The 26,919-nt window shown below is 39.5% G+C and overlaps 1 protein-coding gene across 1 annotated transcript in view; it reads left to right on the plus strand.

Moving 5' to 3' along the window:
- The first annotated feature begins 1,622 nt into the window (after positions 1–1,622).
- LOC126874325 (uncharacterized) overlaps positions 1,623–26,919 on the plus strand; it is a 153,316-nt gene continuing 128,019 nt past the window's right edge. The window contains exons 1-2 of the mRNA XM_050636224.1: positions 1,623–2,814; positions 2,891–3,189. Of these exons, the coding sequence (XP_050492181.1) occupies positions 1,837–2,814; positions 2,891–2,923 (1,011 nt within the window). The 5' untranslated portion in view covers positions 1,623–1,836 and the 3' untranslated portion in view covers positions 2,924–3,189. The remainder of the gene's footprint in view (positions 2,815–2,890; positions 3,190–26,919) is intronic.

Consider the following 26,919-nt stretch of genomic DNA (forward strand, 5'->3'; position numbering starts at 1 on the left):
CTACATCCATTAAAGAATTGAGGAAGAGATTAATCATGTACGAGGAACAGAATTATCGCAGAGCAAAATTGATTGTGAAGCTAGCCAAAATTGAAAGGAGCAGGAAGCCCAGTCAATCTGGAGATATGAAGAAGACGAGATGTTACAATTGCGGCGACGAAGAATATGAGTGTGCAGAGTGCCCGAATAGGTCGAGAGGACCCAAATGCTTTAAGTGTAGAGAGTACGGACACATCGTATCGAAATGCGACAACCTGAGCGAGTCCCATAAAGTTGTTTCTAGCACGTGGCAATCGTTGCAGACGAAGCGTGGTAAAGACGTTAAGATCGGAAATTTCGAATTGAGCGCGCTAATAGATACCGGTAGCGAACTAACTTTAATGAGAGCGAATCAGTATGTGAAAATTGGTATCGGGTCCGGAAGAAATTGTACACTCGAAGAATTTTCGACGAATATTGTGATAGATGATGAGTCGTACGTTGTAACGATACATGTAGTTTCAGATACCTTGATGCAACACTCGTTCATAATTGGCACATACTTCCTGAATACCGTCGAATTAAACATAAAGGACGGAAATGCTTCTATTCGTAAAGTAGAGAAAAAAGATTGTAATAGACACCGAAGGTGTTTAAAGTAGATATAGAAATGCGGCAAGACAAAGTAATTGATCAGTCTCAATCCGACTTTGCAAATCCGATCGTAGTTGAAAAAAGGAACGGATCTCTTCATGTTCCTATCGAGGAGAATAGTAGAGAATGTACGGCAGTTGTAGTTACCATGAGTCCTTATCTCGAGGACACCGTCGTCATGAAACAAAAATTTGTTAGATGAACCGGATTTTTTGCGTGAAGAGGGAAAAATGCTATTACGCGTACCCAGAGAGATCCGCGTCTCTGGGTTATGTAGGACTCGGCAGGTGACATCGCCATACGCCCTAAAAACCCCTCGATCCTTTATTTGATTAGACACGGACAACCCCGGCATAGCCGATCAGCATTCATCAGGGTTGTCATTAACCGCGTCTCCGAATATTTAACGTTGCATGCTGGTACCGCTCCTCCTGTTCGCTGACCCCATAGCCATTTCCATTTCTCTTCTGTAATTTATTATCGATTTGCAGAACGCTTTGAGCTTTGTCCAGTATTCGTCCTTGGTAACCACGGTGTCCACCAAGTTGTCCACACTTATCCTGAGACCCAGGAAATTCTCGAGTTCGATCGTTATGTTCATTAGGTCCATTTAGGACACACGAACAGGACGTGTTCTGTGTCACGACCGGCATACTTCAAATCCGACGGACTGACGATAGAGATAAAGATGTGGCGGCACTCGGCGACAATGTATATCGCTGAAGTGCCTAATGAACCATCAACATCCCAACGGTCCTTCCACCGAAGGTTCTAGAAGAAAGAGCACGTGGCAACGATCGCGGACGCCTAGCAAATGCATGGACGGTGGGGATGTTGAGGGATGACAAAAGAAAGTAATCGGATCCGATCGAAAGTAAAATCATAAGAGTCAGTCTTAGAAAGTCACGCCTAGAGTTCGGAAGTAAATTGTAAAGTGTATTGATGTTAGAAAAAAAATAAAGTTTTCTTTTTTTATTTTTTACCTCAAATTCCTTTTTTTGTTTTGTTATTTTACGTGACATTTTGGCGATCCTGCCAGGATAGTGAAAAGTGTTTGTTCGGAAACCAAAAGACATTCATCATCTACGGAAGATCGAATTATTTGGGACTACGGTCATCCGCAACAACAAAGTAACTATCACGAACCAAGTGAAGTAACAATAAAAGGCAAACGAATCTCAAACTTCAACCTCAACTGACCCAATGTTGCGAGCAATATGGGACAGTATTCAAAAACAGAACGAGAACATTGCCCTTTTACGAGAGGAAATGTTACGTTTGTCTATGCAAAATGACGAAGAGAACAGACACAGGGCAGCAGAAATCGAGAATCTCGGGAAAACCGTCGCAGCGCTACGGACTGGGTTCGGATCCCCTGCGACCGATGAATTTGCTTCCATTATCACCGAAGACAATGAAAGTGCGTCGACAGCAATCAATCGTACTGTGAATATGGCAAAAGCACGCAAACTGTCAGGGTTAGCAGCTTCAGACACCCCACCTGTCCACCTCGACAGCGAACAACCCGAGGTGGAAGAAAGAGGCTATTTTTCGCCCGCTCCTCCCACTCTACGAGCTAAGGATGCAATACGCTACATCCCAACGCTCAACGGAGATGATGATGTAGGAGTTGAAGACTTCATCAAAGAAGTGAGAAGTATGAAGGATCGCTGTATGGAGCAAGATCTATTGCTAAAAGCAATAAAAGTGGAAAAAATCGTGGGGAAAGCAGCCCAAAGTATTCGCAACATTCCTATTGAGTGTTACAGTGATCTGTACGACGCACTGAGAAATAACTTAGCAGCACAAGTGACTTCGGATGAGTACCAAGAACAATTACGAGAGTTGAGACAGGGACGCGAGGAATCAGTGCAAAGTTTTAATATTCGGTTTAGAAGAATACTCAACGGTTTGCTGTACGCAGTAACCAATGAGTACCCACAACCACTAACACGTAAAATTATGACTGAAGAAATCACGAAGAAGACTGTTCGTGTGTACCTAAAGGGACTCAGACGCGACATAGGGCGAATACTATTAAGCAGTGAACCCTTGAATCTTCCGGAAGCTGAAAAAAAGGCAGCCGATGTAGAACGCTACTTGCGAGAAGAACGACAACCTAATTGGTCATGTAATCGCTTACCTTCGGTTAGTAATCGCCCCGACAACCAGCATATGCAGGTAAGACGATCTAATGTACCATCAAGATCGCCTAACACGCCAGTAGCTCAGAAACCTGCTACATTTAACCAAGTAGAAAATAGATCACCTGCTGAACGCGCGCAGATGAAGTGCTTCAAGTGCGGAAAGCTGGGACACATTGCCAACAAGTGTCAAAATTTTCTACCACCGAGCCAGCGCGATCGACCACCCGCAAGGATTCCAGGCAGTCCAGGAATGGGACGAAATACAAGAAACAACATCGAACCAGGAGATGGACGAACCGTACGAGACATACGAGTCAACATCGCCACGGGAAGATTACTCGCAATACCTTTGTCAACCCGAACCGAAGAGCGAGTATTTCTGGTCGACACAGGAGCAGGGATAAACCTGGTGAAACGTAAAAAAACTGTCAACGCGATACAAATAGGGCCTAAACAAAAATTTTCTATGGGACGAGACAAGTACGAAACTAACGAATACGTAACGAAACGAATTTTTGGACAAAATCACATTTTTCACATAGTACCGAACAATTTCCCTATTATCGAAGACGGAATCATTGGGCTACCATGTTTAGAGAAGTATAACTATTCAATATCCAATGACAAAATCCGATTAAACGACAAAACCATTTTATTTCAGAAACCAATACATTTGACTCCTGGAGAAAACAGAGTTCAAACAATCTATTTGGAAGGCAAACCAACTAAAGTACGTTTTATCAACACTGGAGAGCAAAACGTTGAAATTTCTAGCAATATTCAAAATTCTCATGACTTTTCCAACGTATCAAAACTAAAAAGCCTAGTGAGAACAGATCACATTGAAAAACCAATCCGTGAATCCATCGAAAAGATTATCCTTCATTATATTGACATCTTTAATTTAGAAACCGATCTTTTACCCTGTACTAATTTAACTCAGCACACAATTTCGTTAACCAAAGACAAAATTATTAACACACGATCGTATAGACCACCGGAATGTCACCGTGACGAGATTTCGCGACAAATAGGAGACATGTTGAAGAAAAATATTATAGAAGAATCCGAATCCCCTTATAACTCTCCGGTATGGGTAGTTCCGAAAAAATTAGACGCCTCAGGAAAACAGAAATGGAGGATAGTTATCGATTTCAGGAAACTAAATGAACTCACAGAACAAGACGCTTACCCTTTACCTGATATAGACGACATTTTAACACAACTAGGAAACGCAAAATTCTTTTCGGCGCTTGATTTATCCTCAGGATTCCATCAAATTCCAATGAACGAGAAATCTAAAAAATATACCGCTTTTTCGACACCGCAAGGGCATTTTCATTTCAATCGAATGCCATTCGGACTTAAAAACGCACCCGCTACCTTTCAAAGATTAATGGACAGAGCCTTAGCTGGACTTGTAGGAAAATACTGCTTTGTTTATTTGGATGACATAGTGATATTCGGAAAAACGATTCAAGAACATAACGAAAACCTCGCGATAGTATTTCAGAGACTCAGAGAATTAGGACTTAAATTGCAACCGGACAAATGTGAATTCGTAAAACCGGAATTAGAATACTTAGGCCATGTAGTTTCATCCGAAGGAGTCAAACCAAACCCCAAGAAATTAGACGCTGTAAAAAACTTTCGATTACCCCGCAATGCCACGGACGTGAAATCATTCTTAGGTTTAGCAGGTTATTATCGCAAATTTATTCGAAACTTTTCCAAAATCGCGAAAAGCCTTACAGACTTAACAAAAAAGGACACACCATTCCATTGGACTGACAAACACCAGATTAGCTTTGATACTTTAAAAGACAAACTCTGTAATTTCCCAATATTAGCTTATCCAGACTTTAACAAAACCTTTACCTTAACTACCGACGCAAGTAACGAAGGACTAGGAGCAATACTGTCGCAAGACGGTCATCCTTGTTGTTACATTTCAAGAACACTGAATCCACCCGAACGAAACTATACCACGACAGAAAAGGAACTCTTAGCCATCGTATGGGCCGTGAAAAGATTAAGACAATATTTGTTAGGACGACGCTTCATTATTCGAACCGACCACCAAGCTCTTAAGTGGCTACACAATTGTAAAGACCCTTCTAGCAGACTGATTCGTTGGAGACTTAGACTCGAAGAATATGACTATGAAATCGAATATACAAAGGGTAAAGATAACACAGCTGCAGACGCTTTATCTAGAGTTCACGCAGTAACTCGCGACGAAGTAGTTAACCTCGACCTAGTAATTGATCACACTAATTCATTCAACGCATGGAAAGACAACAACGAGAATCCGAAACTCTTAGAAATTAAACCAAATGACCAAACATTTTACCAATTAACTCGAAACGACTTAGGAGAATACGACGAGACACTTTGGATCAGAAGACTTTACAAAATTCTTAAAGATACAACAAAAATCGGCATAGGAAATAACGACTTCACTGAATTAGAGAAAACACAGATTAAACTCATGCTAATATATTTTAACGACACGTACAAGAAAATTACTTATGCACCTAATCCCATCTTAAAACTAGACGAAAACGAAATAATACAAGCAATAAAGGAAAACCATAACGACACCGTAGGACATTTAGGGATACAGAAAACGTATCAACGGATCAAGGATAAATTCAAAATTTTCAGACTTTTAGAAAGAGTAGAAAACTTTGTGAAAACATGCGACACATGTCAAAAGGAGAAACTAACACGTATCAGACCCAAAGAATCCCCACAAATCTCAGACACGCCACTTAACCCTAACGACAAAATCGCTATGGACATCATAGGACCGATGACGAAAACCAAACGCGGAAACCAATACATACTTTCAATACACGATGAACTTACGAAATATCTGATACTAGTTCCCCTTAAAACGCAACGAACTGAATCCATAATTAACGCGCTTATTGAACACTATATTTACATATTTTCGGCACCAAAAACGATCCTAACAGATCAGGGACAAAATTTTGTTAGTGATTTAATGACGAAATTTGAAGAAGCTTTTAAAATCAAACACATCAAAACAACTTCATTTCACCCACAAAGTAACGGATCCCTCGAAAGAACGCATGCCTCAGTTAAAGATTTAATTCGTACTGCATTACACGACAATGACAAAGAATGGGATGAAGTACTTAATTTCATTTGTTTAGGGTACAACACCGCGAAACATGAAGGAACAGGATTCTCTCCCTTTGAATTGACCTTTGGGCGAAAAGCTAACTTACCTTCCGCAATATCCAAATATCCCACACTTACCTATGATGATATGTACTCACTTTGGCAAAAACAGTTGAATAAATATTGGGAAACAGCTCACAAAACACTTATTCAGAATAAGCAACGATACAAGCGAGACCAAGAAAGAAAGATTGTTAAAACTCAGACTGTGTTTAGGAAAGGAGACTTTGTTTTAATTCACAACGACCATAAAAGAGATAAGTTGGACATTGAATGGTTAGGACCCTACAGAATTAACGATGTGAAAACTCCTTATTACATTATTTCTATCGACAATGCTAAGAAAAAGATACATGGTAACCGATTGAAAGCGTACTTTTTTTAGGATAATGCTGACCCTAGCACTAGTAACAATACCCTTAATTAGTTGCCCTAAATTCACGGGATAGGAATTACGCTTTGTAAACAAACCCAACCAATTCACGATCGAAAACTACAACATGATTACGCCTCTGAAATTATTAGCTTCTCGAACACTAACAAATATTGTAAAATTGCTATATTTAAGATTAACGAAATAACTTTTGTACCATAACATGCAGAAAATCAATTCATAGCGATTCCTGAAAAAAAAGCATAAACATATCCTTTGATCTACATTTAAATAATTCCATTCTACTACGATCTTAGAGGACCAAGATCAATCTAACCAGGGGGGTATGTCACGACCGGCATACTTCAAATCCGACGGACTGACGATAGAGATAAAGATGTGGCGGCACTCGGCGACAATGTATATCGCTGAAGTGCCTAATGAACCATCAACATCCCAACGGTCCTTCCACCGAAGGTTCTAGAAGAAAGAGCACGTGGCAACGATCGCGGACGCCTAGCAAATGCATGGACGGTGGGGATGTTGAGGGATGACAAAAGAAAGTAATCGGATCCGATCGAAAGTAAAATCATAAGAGTCAGTCTTAGAAAGTCACGCCTAGAGTTCGGAAGTAAATTGTAAAGTGTATTGATGTTAGAAAAAAAATAAAGTTTTCTTTTTTTATTTTTTACCTCAAATTCCTTTTTTTATTTTGTTATTTTACGTGACATCTGCATCGTCGTTCGGGTCACCACAATCCCTACACTTAGTATCGATCCCCTTACCGATCCTCTTCCTCCTCCAGTTCTTCTTTTAACATGATGTATCTATCGATCACTTCACCTTCAACGGCTAAGCTCTTATAAATCTTCATTCTCTCGTATGATTCTTTCAACATCCTAGCTTTAATGTTGATTGGTAAGTTACCGGTCAATACACAAAGCACCGCATGAGATACAGTGCGGTAGGCTGTAAATGTAATGCACAGGGCAGTACGTTGGGTCCTTTTTATAATCTTCCTGTTCTTCTCATAGTTCATTGCATCAGCCCACACAGGCGCACCATATGTCACGATGGGTTCCCAAACATTGTAATAGAGCCTGCGCGCCAAGCCAGGCGGACCATTGATATTCGGCAGAATTCTTAGGAAACTAAAGTCCTTCAAACAGACAAACAGTCTTTGTCCCAACTACGGGAAGATAGGGGAAACCTATTGTTACGCCATGCGGCTTACCATAGGTCATACTTTTAACTCTCGATCGCGCCACTATAATGTTGCAGACGGATCGTCGCGTCTGCCCGGCAAACAAACATTGTAGTGGCAAGCGCATGGTTCATTAAGCAGGGCGACTTCCAGAAACGTCGACTCGTGGCCCGTATTTTACCTCGCAGTAAAAGAATGTGGCGTGATCCGAACGTAGTGGGGGTCGCCTTCCAGAAAAAACGAAAAAAATCGAAAGGCGTTCAGAACTTTTCGAGAAGTTAAACCGTCAACACATCTGATACGTCGCGCATTACTTATCAATCAAAACGCAGTTACATTTTTTTTGTTCCTTTTATATCTTTCTAGTTAATAAGTTGTTGAAATAAACATTAATTTATTTGTGTTAATTCTGTGGAATTTCATTGAACTACCCTTATTATCATAATCGAAATAAGGGGATCGATCAGTTCGTGGCGTCGATTATGTAATCGTAACGGGAACTTACAACTCTCGTTGACGTGCTATCTCGCGATCGCGTCTCTCCGCGAACGGTCGAAACGCCTATTTTTTAACGAACGACGTCTCCCACTAGAGACTTTCTCTCGAGAGCGGCTAGCATCCTTTTCTAACCACCGATATACAAATTGACCAATTAGCAGCAATGCCAATTTCCCTTACTTTCTGAACGAAGGTTGTCCTCGACGAATCCGATTTTTCCTCTGCAATATTTTTAAAGCTACACATTTCGAATTTTCCAATTATGCCGAAACAATTGCGTGAACCACTCTATATATTCCATACAATAAACTATTTTTTGCGTTTTAAAGTAGTTGAATATTTTATTAAAATACTCTGAGCAATTCTCAGGTTTCCGTGAAAACAAGATAACCCAAATGTAGTTGTGTTTCCTTCAGAATTATGCAGATTTTATTTGAAATATGTGAGGTGTAAGTGACCCCGACGTGATCGAGCTGATGAGATTTCAATTATCGTGATTCCGGGCGCGCTAACGATATGTCAAACAAGAATAAAACAGTTACGAGCAGTGAAGAGTCCGCGTGCCTTTGACGATGCTGTCACGTCGATTCGGGGTAATTTCACGTTCCGCACGCAAGGTGATAGATTCGTACTTCAATTTTGATTGTTATTAGAAAATTTATTAAACACTGACAGAGTAACGATACAGAATGGTAAACAGCACAGAAAAGAATGTCGAGTACTGACTTGAGAGGTATTTTTTTATATCAAGGACTTGGTTCCTGTGGAGGGGTTATCGCTGGATGCCGGTCACATAGGGTTTCTATTACTGCTTAGTTACTATTTTGCTGGCTAAGGTATGTGAGATATAATTATCCTTTCGCTGCGTTCTCGCGACCACCGTGACAATGCCCTAGAAGATAGTGCTATGGTTCTCCTTACTAGAGAGATAGCTCGGGGCGGCGAGCATCGCGGGCGATGAAGAAAAATCTACCGCCCTCCAAGGGTGTCTAGAACCTGAGTACTTAGAGCGAATCGAGGACATAGCGTTGAATCCCCCGGCCACCACAATATGATAAACTCAAGGACGAAACACTTCTCTCTCCTTTTCCTTTATTTGTCGGCTCTACATCCATCCCCCTTGCTTACTCAAGTTGTTGTTTGTCTATATACGATTCAGCAGCTATGGAACCACATATGGGCAAGATGGATTGACAGAAAGGAAGCGGAGGATTTTCGCGACGGAGGATGTAATTGAAGGATGAGCGTTGTAATGAATTGGTTTTGGTTTGTAAATATATTTGTTATGTTCTTGCAGCACTTCTTCTTTGCATTCTCAAGTCCCTTGGACGGCCTTTAGGAGAGAACAAAGACACAAATGATAATTGTAGCTGCTGGCTGTAGATGTCGCTGCTAGGGTACTGCTGTATTTTCTTTTCATTTAAGAATCGTGGAAGAAAAATCGGACTACGGTCGCCGGGATTTAAGAACCCAGATCCCGAACGTTCGTAACTTGAGGCGCTAACCACTGCGTCGCCGTTGTCTGGTATTAGTTAGTGTCGAGTTGTCGTATTTGTGCTGTCGAGTGCCGCCACATATGTATGCATTTATGAATTGAGTGGTTTACAAGTAATTACAATCGATATACATTACAAGTAATTACAATTTATTACAAATGACTCGCTGTGCATATTACTATAACAGTCAGTACTAATTCTATAGATCAGCAGCATTATAACTTTCCAATAAACAACCGAAAATCACGTCGTTGAATAATAAATGCATTCACTGTAGAACGAAATTATTATTACGAATATAAGAGAAACGATTTAAAAACCATGTATTTTTTCATTTAAATTATTTGCATTTGCAAAGGGAGATACAAAATTTTAACAACGTTGCAAATTATAAAGACACAAATTACAGTTTCGTGTTTAAGTTATTGTTCAGAGTTTGTTGGAATACAACGATATTAATCGCATGCAGATGAGGTGATTGATCGAACGGATTCTTTCCTTCGTTGTTCAGCGATATCCTCATTAGCGTGCGTTCGTGAGATGTACCACGGCGGCTAGCACGTGCATGCTCTTTCGAGAATTCGGCGGAAGAAGCGTAGGAATATGGATGGAACATTCCCGATGGGCACGTCGAGAAGCTACTAGAAGGTTCTGTGGCACATGTGACGCCACACAGACACCCACACAGGTCACACTCATTACTGCATAGAGGGTGGGGTTCAAAACCTTTTCAAGGGCCATGGGTCACTAAGCCAGTCAGTCTGTGTCTGTGTCTGTGCCAGTCAGTCAACTGTCTACATTCCAGAACACACACACTTATAATTCCTGTAATAATTGTTTAATAAATATCACATTATATTGTTTCAACACAAACATTGTGTCTTCCACAGATTATTAATCTTAATTCCAAGATTAAATTCTAACAGAGCTTCCTAATAATTATGGTACAATTGGTAAAATGATGATTTTACATGAAAAAAGTAAAAAATATATTAGATAATTGAAATAACGCGATATAAATATAATTGAAATAACATCAGTAAGAACGGATGTTTTAAGCTTTCGATTTTGAGAAAACAGGGTATGAATATGTTTAGTTAAAAAGCAATCCGTGTTTATTCGAGCATTCGCGGAGAGACGCGATCGCGAGAAAGCACGTCAACGGGAGTAGTAAATTCCCGTTGCAATTAGATAACCGACGCCACGAACTGATCGATCCCCTGATTTCTGTTACGATAATAGGGGTGGTTCAATGAATTTAACACTGTATTAACAGGTTAATATAGCTTGTATATTTAAAAATAATGAATGTAATAATAAAAACGTCACAAATTATTTAGCGATAAATACAGTTGATATGTTATAGGAATTCGACCCGACTTTGCGATATCTCTCAATGAATTCGTTAGACTAAGCAATTTATAACGTTTGACTCTTCAGAAGGGACCGATTACTCTTCGATCCTTTTCGTTGTCTTCTCTGGAAGACGACCCCCACTACGCTCGGATCACGCCACCGTTCGCGCCTATGATCACGTATACCAGCTTCTTTATGCGGATAAAATAACGCACCGAAGGCGAATAGATGTTTCTGGACCTCGCTGCTTGACGACAACTATGCGTTTATCGCTACTTTGTGTATATCTCGACGGTCATGTAAGACGATCTGTTTGCGACGGTTAGGAACACGGCCTACAGTAAGCCTTGGGGCGTAATAAACGGAGAGAATAGAATAATCTACAGGATTATCAACGGTGAAGTATATAAATATACTAACGACTCAGAAAACATAATTGAAGTGAGTTGCTTAGATATGAAATTATTGTTAATAAATAAAAGAATAATAGTACAAGTTAGATTAGCAGAGAGACAAACGTGATTGTGCAGTGAGTCTAGGAAACAGGATAAAATATAAAACAAATAAAAATGGAATATGCAATACGTCCTATCCAAGAAGATTGGATACCAACTAATACATAATAAAAGAATGTCCGCAATATTTGGAATTAAGAACAAAATTCTTAAAATAAACAACCATCATCTTTATGAACAGAGAAAATTGATTATTGAGACTAAAGAATTTTATTAAGAAACAACATGACGCTCAGAGCATAATAACTGAAGTTATAATAACCTGAGCACAACTCAAAAACTTAGCTATGACCCTTTTGTAATAACTAACAAACAAACATTTCAAACTTAATTAATTATAAAGAAGCTACAGATAATTTGAAGTTAGATATGAACAAGCTTAATAACAAAATTACATAAATAGAATTTTTCTTATTTAAATGCGACAGTTCGTAGTACAAAACAAATTTTGTTCAGGAATAAGGTTTTCTGAAAATTTCCAGCGAAAATTTTTGCAAAAATTTCCTAAAGGAATTATAATCTATGAGATAAATGAAATAAAAATACAAAAACCAACTGATATTAAAAGAAGAATGATTATTTTACAAGATAATATGAAACTGTGTAAGGGATTACATACGTAACATATTGTCCCGATGTACACATATTTGCGAAGCGACTTACTACCCTGTATATTCCCGAAACTTCTTAGTTTGCCCCAGCCTTAGCAATTTGAAACTATTTTATTAAAATTAAGAATTTTCCACGCTAGATCGAACGCACTTCTAATAGGTACCAAACAGTATATATATATAGCAAGATTTCACATATCTCTAAATTATTCACAGAAAATTAATACGGCACATAAATTAGACTTCGGATTGTAAAAATTAAGAATAAATAACCGATACAGTCTCACAAAAATAGAAGGATAAAGATAGAGATAAGGGATCAAAAACAACAGTTATTTTTCAAATTTGTATGAAAAGCCCTTAAGAAAATAAGTTCCTCCTTAAATTGAAAACAGTTATATGTATAGAAATCAAACTTGCGATAAAAGTAAAAAAGATAGAAAATAAGAAAATTGTATTTGTTTTTATGACTCACTTTTACATGTAGTATAATTTCCACCGCTATTTTAGCATAGAACGCTATTTTCAAACACGAATTGTTCCAACTCGATAGTCCCTTGCTTTACTGTAAACGGAAAATTCTTTCGTGTTCTCAACCAAATTTATCAAATTCCAGCAATGACACATGCTATGTGATTGTCAGTAGAACATGGAGAAATGTTTCCAGTAAAGTTTCGAGCGACTTATCGCCGATTTTCAGGAGACACTGCGACGATATCGCGTGTACAGTGCTTCTATCGGTGTTGATGCGCTTTAATACATAGTGCAAGAGAACACTAATAAGATTTCCCAGTGGGCCTGTAAATCCTTATAGATCACTCAAAAATATATCATATTGTTTGTTTCAACTACTAGCAATTTAAAACGTCGTCTACATATATTTAGAAAGTTAGCAAAGACATATATTTGTTCCTGAGCATGATTTCTATCAGTTGAGCGTTGTAGCAAAATGTCCGATACAATTTAATGTTGAATTTGTCTTTTTTTTTAGGCTAACTTGATTGGATTACAGGTAGATTTAAACGATCCGTGTGTTGCATCTCCAAGGCATCTTCGACTCATCGATACGCAGTGATACCCGGCAAACTTCTAGTGGACAAGCGACGTTGCTTGCAGGCAGTTTATATACATGTTTTGGCATGTGTTGTCGGCAGGCAATGTCTACAGACGCCTGTAGTCTGCCCGTACGCGCCTTAAGTTTCACTGACAGACATTGTCCGCCGATTACTACGACATCTGTCTGTGGACAATAGGCCGTCAGTGTGGAGTTATCTTTACCCGAATAATTTAAGAAATATAAAATATACTTTAAAGAAAAGTTGCTAGCTTCGATATCTTACTAATACTATGTTATCGAAATTGAATAAACCTCGTTACTGTATTTAAAAGGAAATTTCATTTATATTTCAAGTTTACAGAGACGACAACAACAACAACCAAACAAAGAATCGCAGCGAAGAAATAAACGGATACAAATAAACATAACACTGGATTGAAGATAGGACAATAAACAAGATAGAACCGGGAAAACAAGAGTAACGAAGAACCAGGGCGCAGAAAAAAACACAAAGTGTGCGAGCTGGAGAAGAAACCTGTGACCGTCGGTGCAGGCTGTAAGCATACAAAATGGTTGCCGAGACGGTGCAGGAATAATCGGCTGGAGAGCCAACCTGCTGGGACCGAGCTATATGCTGGCAGCTCCGCCTTCTCGTGGCCACCGCTGCTAACGGCGCGGCGCGATGCACGTATCGCGTGGCGCGTGGCGTGGCGCGTAGCGTGGCGCGTGGCGTGGCGCCGGCTAAGCGAGCTGCCGCCCGAAAGGGCAGATTTAACTTGTCCAATGATCCGCAAGGAGAGGGCAAGTCGCGCGCCGACCATCTATGCGCGCCATTCCCAAGTCGAACGCGAACATCTAAATGCGAAGCCAGTATGCGTTTTTACTGCAGGTATGGCGCGGTCGACCAAAAGGTCGGGCCCTCAAACGCACACATTACTTGTACAATTCGAGTGCTGCAGATACGGAAAAGTAATTTATAATTTATCGTAATTTATCGTAATGCGAATTTTGGCGCGTCGTCATAAATAGATTTTTATTTAAAACGAAATTGTTAAATATCCTTTTGTATCAATTCACATAACGTTAATAAATCAATATTAGACATATTACTCATAAATTGTACATATCTTTGTGCATATACGCATAGTTTTCGTGCATATATCAATATTTGTATATTTTATGTGTATAACTTTCATATGCTTTTCGCAAATTTTACATTCATAAACATCTGCAATCTACACGTTACGTTTTTCGTTGTATTTACAAGTACGGACATTAGATATTCTGTTACATTCTTTTATTATAATCTTTTGATATATTTATAGTTGTTTAATTATTAGGTCATCCCATAAGTTCGTGCCGTTTTTCGAGAGGTTATATATGTTAAGATCGTTTACATACTTTTCAGTTTCATGAAAAAATGTAATCCCCCTCTCGTTGTACAACTTCTTCCCATTTTTGTGGTAGGTTCCGTCTCGATAAAAGTTCTCTTGTTTTTCTTTAAAATAATTTTCTAAGCTATTTTTGAGAGTGTCAATATTTTCAAATTTTTTAGCTACTAAAAAGTGTTGTAATGCTCTGAACAGGTGGTAATCAGATGAGGCAATGTCTGGGGAATATGGGGGATGTGGTAAAATTTTCCAATTAAATTCAGACAATTTTTTTGTAACCCTTTTCGCGAATTGCGGTTTAGCATTGTCGTGATAGAAGATAACGTTGTTCCTATTCACTAAACCTGGCCGTTTTTCAGCTAGTGCTTCCCTTAATTTTTCTAACTGAGCGCAATATTTGTCTGAATTAATGGTATTACCACTAGATAAAAGTTCAAAATAGAGTATTCCTTTATAATCCCACCATACACACAAAAGAACTTTACGTGGATGTAACCCTGGTTTTGCACAGCGTTCAGGTGGCTGATTTCGTTGGGATCAGCTACGTTTCCATTCAGGGTTTTCGCAAAGTATCCACTTTTCATCACCAGTTACCAGGCGTTTAAGGAATGGTTCACGTTTATTACGCGCAATTAATGACATGCACGCTGTCGTTCGTTCAAGACGGTTCCGTTCCGTAAGTTCATGGGGCACCCAAACGTTCAACTTTGACACCATCCCCATTTTTTTAAACACCTATGAATCGTTGTCTTAGGTATTTTCAGGACATTTGACATCTCTTGAACTGTCAAACTTGGTGATTTTTCAACAAGATCCCGAATTTTATCTCCGTCTGTCTGAGGAGGACGCCCGGAGCGTACCTCCTCTTCTAAACAGAAATTCCCAGCTCTAAAACGTTGGAACCACTTCCTACAGGTGCGAGATGAAAGCGCATTTTCTCCGTAAACAGCACATATGTTTTTCCTGGCAATTGTTACCGAACTTTCTTTCCGAAATTCATATAACATGAGATGTCGAAAATGGATACGCATTTCACTCGTGATTTTTTACTGTTAGAAGTCACTGTGTTCACTATATTACGATCTTATGCCCACGAAGATCTACTCTAGCCTGTTCTCGATCAGCTAAGCTCAAGTGCATTGGTCCCTTATCGCCGTATGTTTAGAAATCGACACATGAAATATATACACAAAAGTGTATAAATATATACACAAAAACTTATGGGATCACCTAATATGTAAACGATTTTGAACTATTTAATTTAATAAAGACCTTAGATCGACGGATTTTAATTGCTGTCACATAATCGTTAATTCATTACTTTTCCTCCAACTGTCACGAATTTTTACAAAGTGTGTGTTTTGGATCGTTAATCTCATACGGATGTAAACTTCATTTTCTTAATAATCTTGGTCAATCATGTATCACATTTTCTATAAAATCTATAAGATCAGCAAGTGCTCTAATACTTGTGAACAATCATATATCTTAATTCGTGCCTTTTGTATTAATACAGAAGCTTCATGCGAGAAAGAATTTTCGATATAAATGTTCTCAATGTTGTAAATCGAGTTCTGCCAGAGCAACCGAGCTAAACGGACGTGTAAAACAGTGCTTCAGAAAAAGTGCGGCAAGTGGGGAAGAGAAAGTTACGAACGGCAACGCCCATAGCTAAATGGTGGAAACTCGTGTCTTGTACTAAGAAGACTACAAGCAAAACTAAAATGAAAAAGCACATCCCACCGATAAAAATAATTAACAAAGACGAACAATACTACATAAATAAAACAACAAACATATCAAAACCAAGCCAACCAATAAACGAAGAACAGGAATGCTCAGCTACAAACGAAGTTGATATGGAAACAATACCAAACAATGAAGAGAATATTACCAATAACGAATTAATCCAACAGGATGAAAGCTGGAAGGTGGCAAGTTATAACAAGAAACGAAAAATAACAGGAAATTCAGATACAGAAAAGCAGCGATGGCTGCCAGAATTACCATTAAGAAACTCCTTCAGCTCACTTACGGAAGAAATAGACGACCCAACAACCAAAAACACAACTAAATCAACGCAAACTACAAAACCACCAACAATATTTGTCGACGCCCAGATAATAGACCCGCTTATTGATCGACTAAACGATATAGTTGGGAAGGAAAACTACACAATAAAACAAACAAAATTAGAACAAGTAAAAATTCAAATAAACACCCCAGAAAATTATAAGAAAGTGATAAAAGAATTAAAAGAAAAAACGCTGTGTACCACACATACCAGCTGAAAACGGAAAGGAGCTACGAAATAGTTATAAGAGGACTACATTCAAAAACTAACACAAAAAAAATTAAGTGACGAATTAGCAAAAATTGGTCACCAAACAAGAGCAATAAACAATATGACAAGATACGATACGAAGCATTTAACAACACACTGTCCATACTTAGGGAAAATAAATGAAGTAAAATGTTACAACTGTAATGGAAACCACCCAGCCAGCTATAAAGGATGCGAAATCAGAAAACAATCACAACGTAAACAGTTTCCACCACTTGGCAATAGATCAATCAATAACTACCAACCACAACAAAGTATAACGGGTAATTAAGCAACATTGAAAGCACAAAATGAACCAAAAGCTATAAACGGAAACACCGATCCCCAAGGAAACCGCAGCTACGCGCAAGTAACCCAAAACATTAGACAAACAACGCCCACAAACAAACAGAATCAAAGCAACAACACCGAAGACGATACAGAAATCAAAGAAATGCTCAAACAATCCATTAAAGGTACAGAGATATTAAGAAAAATGGTAAGTGAGAAAAACACAATACTAAGGCAACAAGTACAACAAACAACAGTCATGTTACAACTACTCACAAACTTGCTAAGTAAAAAATAAAAATGGACATGCTTAAAATAGCAGCCTGGAACTCTAACGGACTACAACAAAGGGCCCTAGAAACTAAAACATTCCTGTATAATAATAATATCGACATACTACTCGTATCGGAAACACACTTCACTATAAAAAGTTACATAAAAATACCGTACTACACAATATATGATACCAAGCATCCCTCAGGAAAATCACACGGAGGGACCGCAGTAATAATAAGAAACGACATTAAACACCACTAACGCAGCCAAGCTAGTAAGGAATATATACAAGCAACCACCGTTACTGTACAAACTAGCAGCAACCATTTACAGTTGTCAGCAGTATATGTACCACCGCGACACAAAATGACATCACAAACGTGGGAAGAGTACTTTCAACACTTAGGTGACAAGTATATCGCAACGGGAGACTACAATGCAAACCACACGCTATGGGGATCAAGAATTACCACACCTCGAGGTAGAACCCTGGAAAAATACATTAACAACAACCTCAATATATTATCCACAGGAAGACATACTGGCCGACAGACCTGAGCAAAATACCTGGCCTACTCGATTTTGCAGTTACAAAGGGACTAAATGCAAATAAACTAAAAATAACACCCAGCCTCATTGCATACCGCCCAATTGCTTACAGAAACAAATTAATACTTTATAGCAATCCAGGGACACTATGCAACAGAACAACCAAATGGCAAATTTTTAAAGAAATAATCGAGAGCAAAACCAGTTGCAGCATCCCATTGGAAACACCCGAACACGTCGAACAGGCAGTAACACCATTGACAGAAACTATCCAAGAAGCATCATGGACAACCACTATACCTGAACCAACCAACAGACAAACAAAAATAATTCCATCAGACATACTTGAAAAAATTAGAGAAAAAAGAAAAGCGAAAGCAAAATGGCAAAAACATAGAACACGAGAAAACAAAAAAACACCTAAACAAACTTGCAAAGGAAATAAAAAACAAAATAAAAGTGCACAACAATAACGAATTCACAAAATTCATAGTCACTCTCTGCTCACGAGAACTCCAACTACTCCCTATAGAAAGCCACGAAAAAAAAAGAAACCAATAAAACTAGTCCCAGCAATCAGGACGGCAGACAACACATGGGCAAGAAGCAACGACGAGCAAGCTGAAGAATTTTCCAACCACCTTTGAAACACATTTATACCACATAATATCAACAACAGCAAACCCAAATGTCATACGGACGAGGATGCGTTTACCACTAGTACCTCAACTGACAACCACTATACCATACCTAAAACAACAGCACAAGAAATTAGAAACATAATCGAGAAAACAAAAAACAATAAAGCACCACGAATCGACCTAATCAATGGTAAAATCTTAAAAAACCTTCCGCCAAAAGCGATAACACTAATGACAATAATATTCAATGCAATACTAAGAATCCAATCCAACTGTGGAAACTAGCACAGGACATAATGTTACCTAAACCAGGCAAAGAACCACACCAAACTGCATCTTACAGACCAATATCACTACTTCCTGTGTTTTCCAAAATACTAGAGGAAATAATATCTAACCGCATAAAACCAATAATATAGAAGGAAAAATTAATACCAGATCACCAATTTCGATTCAGAAACATACACTCCACTATAGAGCAAATGCACAGGCTCATTAAAGAAATAATACTAGCATTAGAAAACAAACAATACTGTACAGCCCTCTCTATGGACATAGATAAAGCATTTGACAAAATAAACCACGAAAGCCTACTACAAACAATCAGGAAACAATTTCCGGAGCAAATATACCAATTAATAAAATCTTACTTAAGCAGCAGAACCTTCGTAATAAAAATCAAGGACACATACTCTGAAGTTAAAGACATCAAGGCAGGGGTTCCGCGAGGAAGCGTCTTAGGATCAATACTATACACAAAACATACCAACAACTACCAATAGCAAAATACTGACATTCGCGGACGACACAGCTGTACTAGTCAGGCACACTAACCCTGTAACAGCAGTCACATTACTACAAGAACATATCACAAAAATAGAAAAGTGGCTACAAGTTAAACAAATAAAAGCAAATCCCGATAAATGCAACCACATTACATTCACACTGCGAAAACAGATACCACCAAGCATCCCACTGAACGGCACGCACATAACACAAACAAGGCAAGTCAAATACCTAGGACTAGACCACCTAGAAACACAACTCACATGGAAACAGCATACTAAATCAATAATAGACAAAATACAGACAACAAGGAGACAAATGCATTGGCTAACAAGTCGAAAAGCCAAATTAAGCATAGAAAATAAATTAAAAATATACAAAACGATCATAAAACCAATCTGGACGTACGGAATACCACTATAGGGGGCAGCGGCAATGAACCATATAAACAAAATAGAGACAGTACAAGCTAAAATTCTTAGAACAATAGTAAACGCCCCATGGTACGTTAGAAACGAAGGCATACGGAAGGACCTGGGAATACCAATGGTCAAAGAGAAAATTAGCAGACACGCAGAAAAATACAAAGAAAGAATAGGAACACAGCCAAACTGGCTAGCTGCGGAAACGATCAACACCTCAAACATGGATAGAAGGCTGAAAGGGAAATACCCAGCAGACCTCACAAAGGACACAACCAAACAAACACGAAGATGGTATCCCACTGGGGGTAGCTACCCACATAATAATCTAACAGCTAAAAAATTCTACCAAATGTCCAAACTGGACAAATTGTGAATCTAATCTATAAAATAAAAAAAAACCTGTGATCTGAGTTTAGATCTCAGTTTAGAGTGATACATCTCCTAAAAGGATTAAGAGATTTTTTAACAAATTCCCAAAATAACAGTGAATTTTAGAACAAAGATAATGGAAATACATAAACATCTTGTTAATAACGACGTGGGTATACTGATAGGAACTAATATCTGTAGAATATATGAATGTCTTAAACATAACGTAATGCTAAAAAACGTTCTCTTTGTCCAACGACCTCTTGATTCCTATACAACCTCTCCTGGTTATCTTGCGCACGCGTAACATTCACGTACCGTTACATGCATTGCCATTCCATACTTTTCGTATCCTTTTTATACTGTTACTTGAATATAGAATTATATAAAAAATACAAGAGCACAAAGATATAGAAAATATAAAAATATAAAAATAAAAGATTACAAAACTGTCAAAATTACAGAAAATCAGATTAAACATTAGTACCTATATTCTACATTCTTTTTGTATTACATATACATTTTTTACATTATAAATGTCGGGTTTACATTAGAATTAGGGTTAGGGGCGTGAAACGAATCTTCATTTGGATTACACATTGTCGTTGTGCAATAGGGAAGACATTGACTAGTGCAACTGCGATTATTATAGAATCGGACAAGTAACCGTAGTAATTAGATACTCGAGAAACTAATGACAATGATCCTAAGTGCAATAACGAATCCGCGGTCAACGGGATAGTAGATGTACGGGCTCACAAAATATAAGTCGGACTCTTTGTTAATAAAACGAGTAATATTCACTGGTCGTATGGGGTTACTCTTTTCGTCGATGAGATCGCAAGAAAGAATGAATTTCCGTCCCGATGATGCCACAGAGAAAAACTATGATGGGGTGTGTCTAAGGACACGAGATCATCGGATTCGTTTAGGAAAGCGTTGGTTCGGAAAGTGAGGGAAGTGGACGTCGTTGTTAATTGGCTAAATTTTGAGTTGGTGGTTGGAAAAGGATACTAACCATCCTTGAGAGAAAGATGCTAGTAGGAAGAAGTCGTACGTGAGAAAAGCAGATTTCCCGTATCTTCCCGTAGTAGGTGGTAGATTTAGGGACTATTGGGATAAAGACTGTTTGTCCGTTTGAAGGACCTTAATTAACAAAATCCTAAGATTTGTAGCAGGCCCTTAGGTTAACTGAAAATATTCTGTAAGAATGTATCGGCATCTGGCAATCATCTTGTCTTGTATAGGGTCTTTGTGTAACGAGCCACGGGACAGAAACCGTTGGAAAGTTTGCTGTCGAGTGTCGCTACACTTCCTTCTGTTACTGCCCTCTTAGTACACATTCCTTGGTCAGCCGTTCCACCGTCTTCTGGAGACGACTGACCTCACTCCCCAGAAAGCGCACCCTCCTCCGCAGATATGCGCTGTCCGCGTGTTCATGTCCGTGAATCGGTTAGCTGTCCTTCTCGGTCCCTTCTCTTTCATCCGATTCCATCTTTATATCCTCTATCCGCGCGTCGTCGCCGCCAACGGCACCGTCGCGGATGCAGAGACGGCAGAGATCGGCCATTGTTGAGGCGACGGCGGAGGTGGTGGTGATGTCACGTAAAATAACAAAATAAAAAAGGAATTTGAGGTGAAAAATAAAAAAAGAAAACTTTATTTTTTTCTAACAACAATACACTTTACAATCCACTTCCGAACTCTACGCGTGACTTTCTAAGACTGACTCTTATGATTTTACTTTTGATCGGATCCGATTACTTTCTTTTGTCATCCCTCAACATCCCCGCCGTCCATGCATTTGCTAGGCGTCCGCGATCGTTGCCACGTGCTCTTTCTTCTAGAACCTTCGGTGGAAGGACCGTTGGGATGTTGATGGTTCATTAGGCACTTCAGCGATATACATTGTCGCCGAGTGCCGCCACATCTTTATCTCTATCGTCAGTCCGTCGGATTTGAAGTATGCCGGTCGTGACAGTGACCACGTGCGCCGTTGGAGTTCAGCGCTGGACGCTTTCGCCCTCCATGAGGCCAACCTTGACCCGGTAATCTTCCGGTATGATCGCTTGCCGAGCGCGTTTACAACGGTCGAAGAAGAAGAACACGATGACATTTCGTCGTCGAATTGTTGCAAAAATTCCAACTCTGCGTTATTTGTAAAAATCTGTTTCTGCTTATTACTTGCGAGAAGAATGGAGTTTCCATACATGGATCAGTTGATCAATAGTCGTAGAGAGCATTCATTTTTACTTGTCTCGTTAGAACTGCTAGGCCTAAAAATTTCTTTATTTCTGTTCATTTCTTTGTTTTTGATGTAATTTTGTATTTATCTATAACTTAATAATGATACCTATTCGGTTCTTTCACCAGATACTCATTAAAAGAGTCATTTCCAATGAATAAATTTGCACTGCCTAAAACACATTCTGGAGAATTCGGCATGATTTTTATGTCGGGATGTCGTGGGACGACGACGCACTCAGTGCACTCCGCTTGTTTTCTTTCTTTTTTTCTTTTTTTTTTTTTTTTTTTTGTACGTGGAGAAATACTCGTGGACACTCCACCTCTGCGGCAGCAGCAGAGCAGCGTCGGTCTCTTACCGACTAAAACTCCACGGTGGTCATCCTGACGTTTGACAGAAGTGTTCCCGGGGTCTTTCATGAATTACTAACAGTGCACTCCTTGCACTCCGATCCTCTTGATCGAGCCAACAATGCAAATTTCCCTAACCGATTAATTTGTCGCTAGGGGAGGCCATCGCCCCCGAGGAGGCCGCGCGAAGCAGATCTTCGTCCCTCTTGCCCAATATGTGCTAATAATGGGAAGAGAAACACGGAGACCATAGGTGTTTTCTATGATTGAAAACACCGTAATTAGCACAACGTTTCGGCTGCGTCAGATCACTAGTTAATGCAGAGAACGGTCGTTGTGAATCCAAAATGTCTTGGGCAAAATCCGCGTTAATAGTGTGCTTGATATTCTTGTTCGTTGATTGTAACTGCCAACGGATACTTTTATTCCGATTTCAAATATCGTACAACTGCGAAGTTATCAGAGAAGAGAATATACAAACTTTAAAATTCTCACCTTAAATGTATGCGGAGTCAATCGTGTTCTATTATACAATTCGGCGGTTAATCGAACTTTGGCACTTATTTCGCTTGGGCAACCTTCGTAGTTAACACTTATAAATTTCGTTTGAAACAATTATTCGAGAGATAACTGGCAGAGTGACGGTGTAAACACTTCTATCGAAAGATGGTAGCTCTTGTTAATACTTATAAATTTCTACTAACTTGATTCCGATTAAGACAAACTGTAGTTAATACTTATAGATTTCAATTGAGACAGACTGACAGAGTGGAGGTGTAAACGCTTCAATTGACCAAATGGTAACTAACTTGTGACAAAATGTGAATATCGTAATTGCTAGCTTAAGCTGAGGTTTCGTTTTTTTTTTGGTTGTCTTGTTTACGCTGTGTCTTAATTTCTCATATTCCCTTTTACCTGAGGAAACGCGGGTGCTGCTTATCTTCTGCTGAAGTTTCGTCTTCTTGATTATCCTATTTACACCGCTTATTGCATAACCTGAGGCGTCTGTCGTAAAGTTAAAGGGTTTGGAAAGATTCGGACATTGCAGAATAGGTTTTGTCATTAGCGCTGTTTTTAAATTGTTGAATGCATTTTCTTGATTCTCCGACCATTTAAAGGGGATGTCTTTGTTCAATAGTTGTGTTAATGGTTTTGCAATTTTGGAAAAATTAGGTATAAATCTTCGGTAGTATCCCGCTAGTCGCAAAAACTGTTTGATATTTTTTGCTTTCTTTGGTCGTGGAAATTTCGATACGGCTTCGATCTTCTGTGGATCGGGTTTTACACCATCTTCACTGATTATGTGTCCCAAATAACTTCGTGTCGTAGGAATTCGCATTTATCGGGTTGCAATGGCAATTTGGCTTCCTTTAGTATTTCCATTAACTCGTTAAATTTAATTTCGTGTTCGTGAGGAGATCTTGAATAAATCACTATGTCATCCAGATTGTTCACAGAGAGTATAGTTTCAAAATTGAAATAATCGTTCTTGCTCAAGATTTAATGAATTGTCTGGAATAAAACAACTCTATCAACTTTCGATCTATTTCGTTCACAATTGTTCGCTGTATCAACCAGTGATTACGGTGTTTTCAACGCAGAAAACAAAACATATCTTATTAAATAAAATATAAGAATATAGACAAAATCACTCCAATAAAATAACACCCGCTGGGAACACATTTAGGCATATATACACACATGAACAAATAAGGCACTGTTACCAAGTAAAGTCAAAATCCACACACGGAGCATCCGGATACATCTCACGAAACCTATTTAAACACCATGAGAGTACGTCCGGACAAGTACCCCCCTGACCTGAGGAATGGTGGCGTAGGTAAGCCTCCAACACTTGATCAGGGATCTCCTCCCAAAAACGAACCTTGGCACAGGCATCTGTATCAACCACTTCGATCGAAGGAGAACTTGGCGGCAACTGAAGGGTGTCCTCATCGGAGAAGGTTAGATCAATAACCAAAAGGATCACCGAGATTCGACGATGGGGCTGGAGCCACACTATTGCTACCCTCTGTGGAAGACGATCCCTCCAGCCTCCTTAACCTCTACCCACGAGCTTTTGCGCCGCCACGACGACCACGTTTCCTAGAACGTTTCGGAGGAGGTTTGAACGGCCTACGACTTTTTTTCTTCTTCTCACACTAAAATAAAACACACAAGTTTAAGAAAACGAACAACAATACGAAACAGGATAAAGTCAAAACAAATTAAAATAATACATACTTCTACAGCTTCAGACATATCAGTATCCATGATCCAACATAACCTGTATTCATAAGGGAAAACATGAAAATGCAATAAACAAAATCGACACTACCAATCATACAAAATATCGAATAATCAAACACTATCAAAATCACTTATTACTATGAATTAATGCATATTATTACCTAAAAGGAAAAACTAACTTAAAAACTCGCCAAGCAAATCAAACTCGCCAAGCAAATTAACAATTATTACAAACTACCACTTGGCGCCACCTCCTATGGAATGACGTATTAAAAACTTGCCATTGGAATTTTAATAATTCTTGGGGAACATAGGAAATAGAGCGTGTTACACGTGCAAAGACTCGACAAACACTAAGTTGCCACACGCCTTGTACGTTTCATTGACATGAGCAAGGAAATTACCAAATACATCACAAATGCAACCTCAGCAAGGACAAAGCTGCCACGCGCCTGGCACGTTCCACTGGCATCAGTAGGGAAGGCCTGGGAAGCATCGCAGACGAAACATCAACAAAATACGAGCTACTACAATATCTACATTTTATCACGCACCTCGTATGTCACTAACACCAAACGAAACATGAGAAATTAAGAAGACGAAACTTCAGCAGCATCTACGTGTCTCAAGGATGTGGAAAATTAAAAATAGCGTAAACAAGATAATCAAGAAGACGAAACTTCAGCAGACTCCGTGTGTCCAAAAAAAAGGTGAGATAATCAAGAAGACGGAACTTCAGGCGGCGAAGCGAGGTTCTCAAATTCTTTAATTACTATTGTAGGTGTGATAAATTCGTAATCTTTCGATGTGGTATTTATTATTCTTGTATATCCTTGTCCCTTATGGTTCTTCGCACCTACATTACCAAAATAGACTCCCTTGATTGGCTCGATTTTGGGAATAAATCGCTCTTTTATCTCCAGATTTGTAATGTTAATCGAACATTTGTAATGGTATCGAACTTCGTTTCCGCACGATTATCTTTTCTCTTGTATCGAAGGGGATATAAATATTTCCCCACTTATATGTTTTCGCTCGTAATCCAAACGAGCCTTGCATCCTGCGAAAAATTCGGATCCTAAGATTCCATCTTGATCGATCAGCAATGAGTCAACTACGTGAAAAATAACTTTTTTTTTTATAATTATTATTATTAACGTGGAGGAAATCCGCACGGACACCAGGTCGCTTCTGGGGAAAAGCGGCGTGGTAATGCCGGACTCCAACCGACTAAAACCTCCACGATGACCGTCCCGGCAGCGGTCGAATAGGAAGAGCATGACGACATTTCGTCGTCGGATCTCACCGCCCCGCCGCGATTGCGGCGTCGCCGCATTCCATCCCGTGAGGGTCCCGGGCCGACGGTCATAACGTCGAGTTCCTCCAACCCTCTCCGAGACCCCCCAGTTCGTGTGTCCCCTTCGCCAGACGCATGAGCGTGTTCGGGGGCCTGGCGGCCCACCCCCGGACGGTCACGGTTGCTCGATGACGACCCGGGCCCGTTTTACAACCCGCGGCTGCGCCGGTACTGTGGTATCCCTCCCCTGCACTGTAAACGATTTTTTGGTTCGTTTTTATGTCCATTGTAATTCTGAAGTCGCCAAGGTCGTCAACAAGGGTTTCCATCCTGGTGCCACTCACTCTTTCGCACCCTGCCCCAGCAAAGGCCGGCGCAGGGTGACGGGGAGCCCCACAAGAAGGTGAGGTGAGTGGTCTTGGCAGATACGGGCCCACCAACTTCTCCGAGGTTCTTCGCACCGGATCGGCAAACTGGCGGGGGCCGAAGACGCCGACCAGTCACCACCCGGCTATAGGAGAACATTAGATTCATTGTGGTTTCCCGATGGGACCAGGGCGTAGTCCTACGCCCTGAGAACCCGTAGCCGCCTCGTGCTCCCCACGTGAAAAATAACTGGATTTCCC

The sequence above is a fragment of the Bombus huntii genome, chromosome 16 (genome assembly GCF_024542735.1).
Source record: "Bombus huntii isolate Logan2020A chromosome 16, iyBomHunt1.1, whole genome shotgun sequence".
NCBI lineage: Eukaryota > Metazoa > Arthropoda > Insecta > Hymenoptera > Apidae > Bombus > Bombus huntii.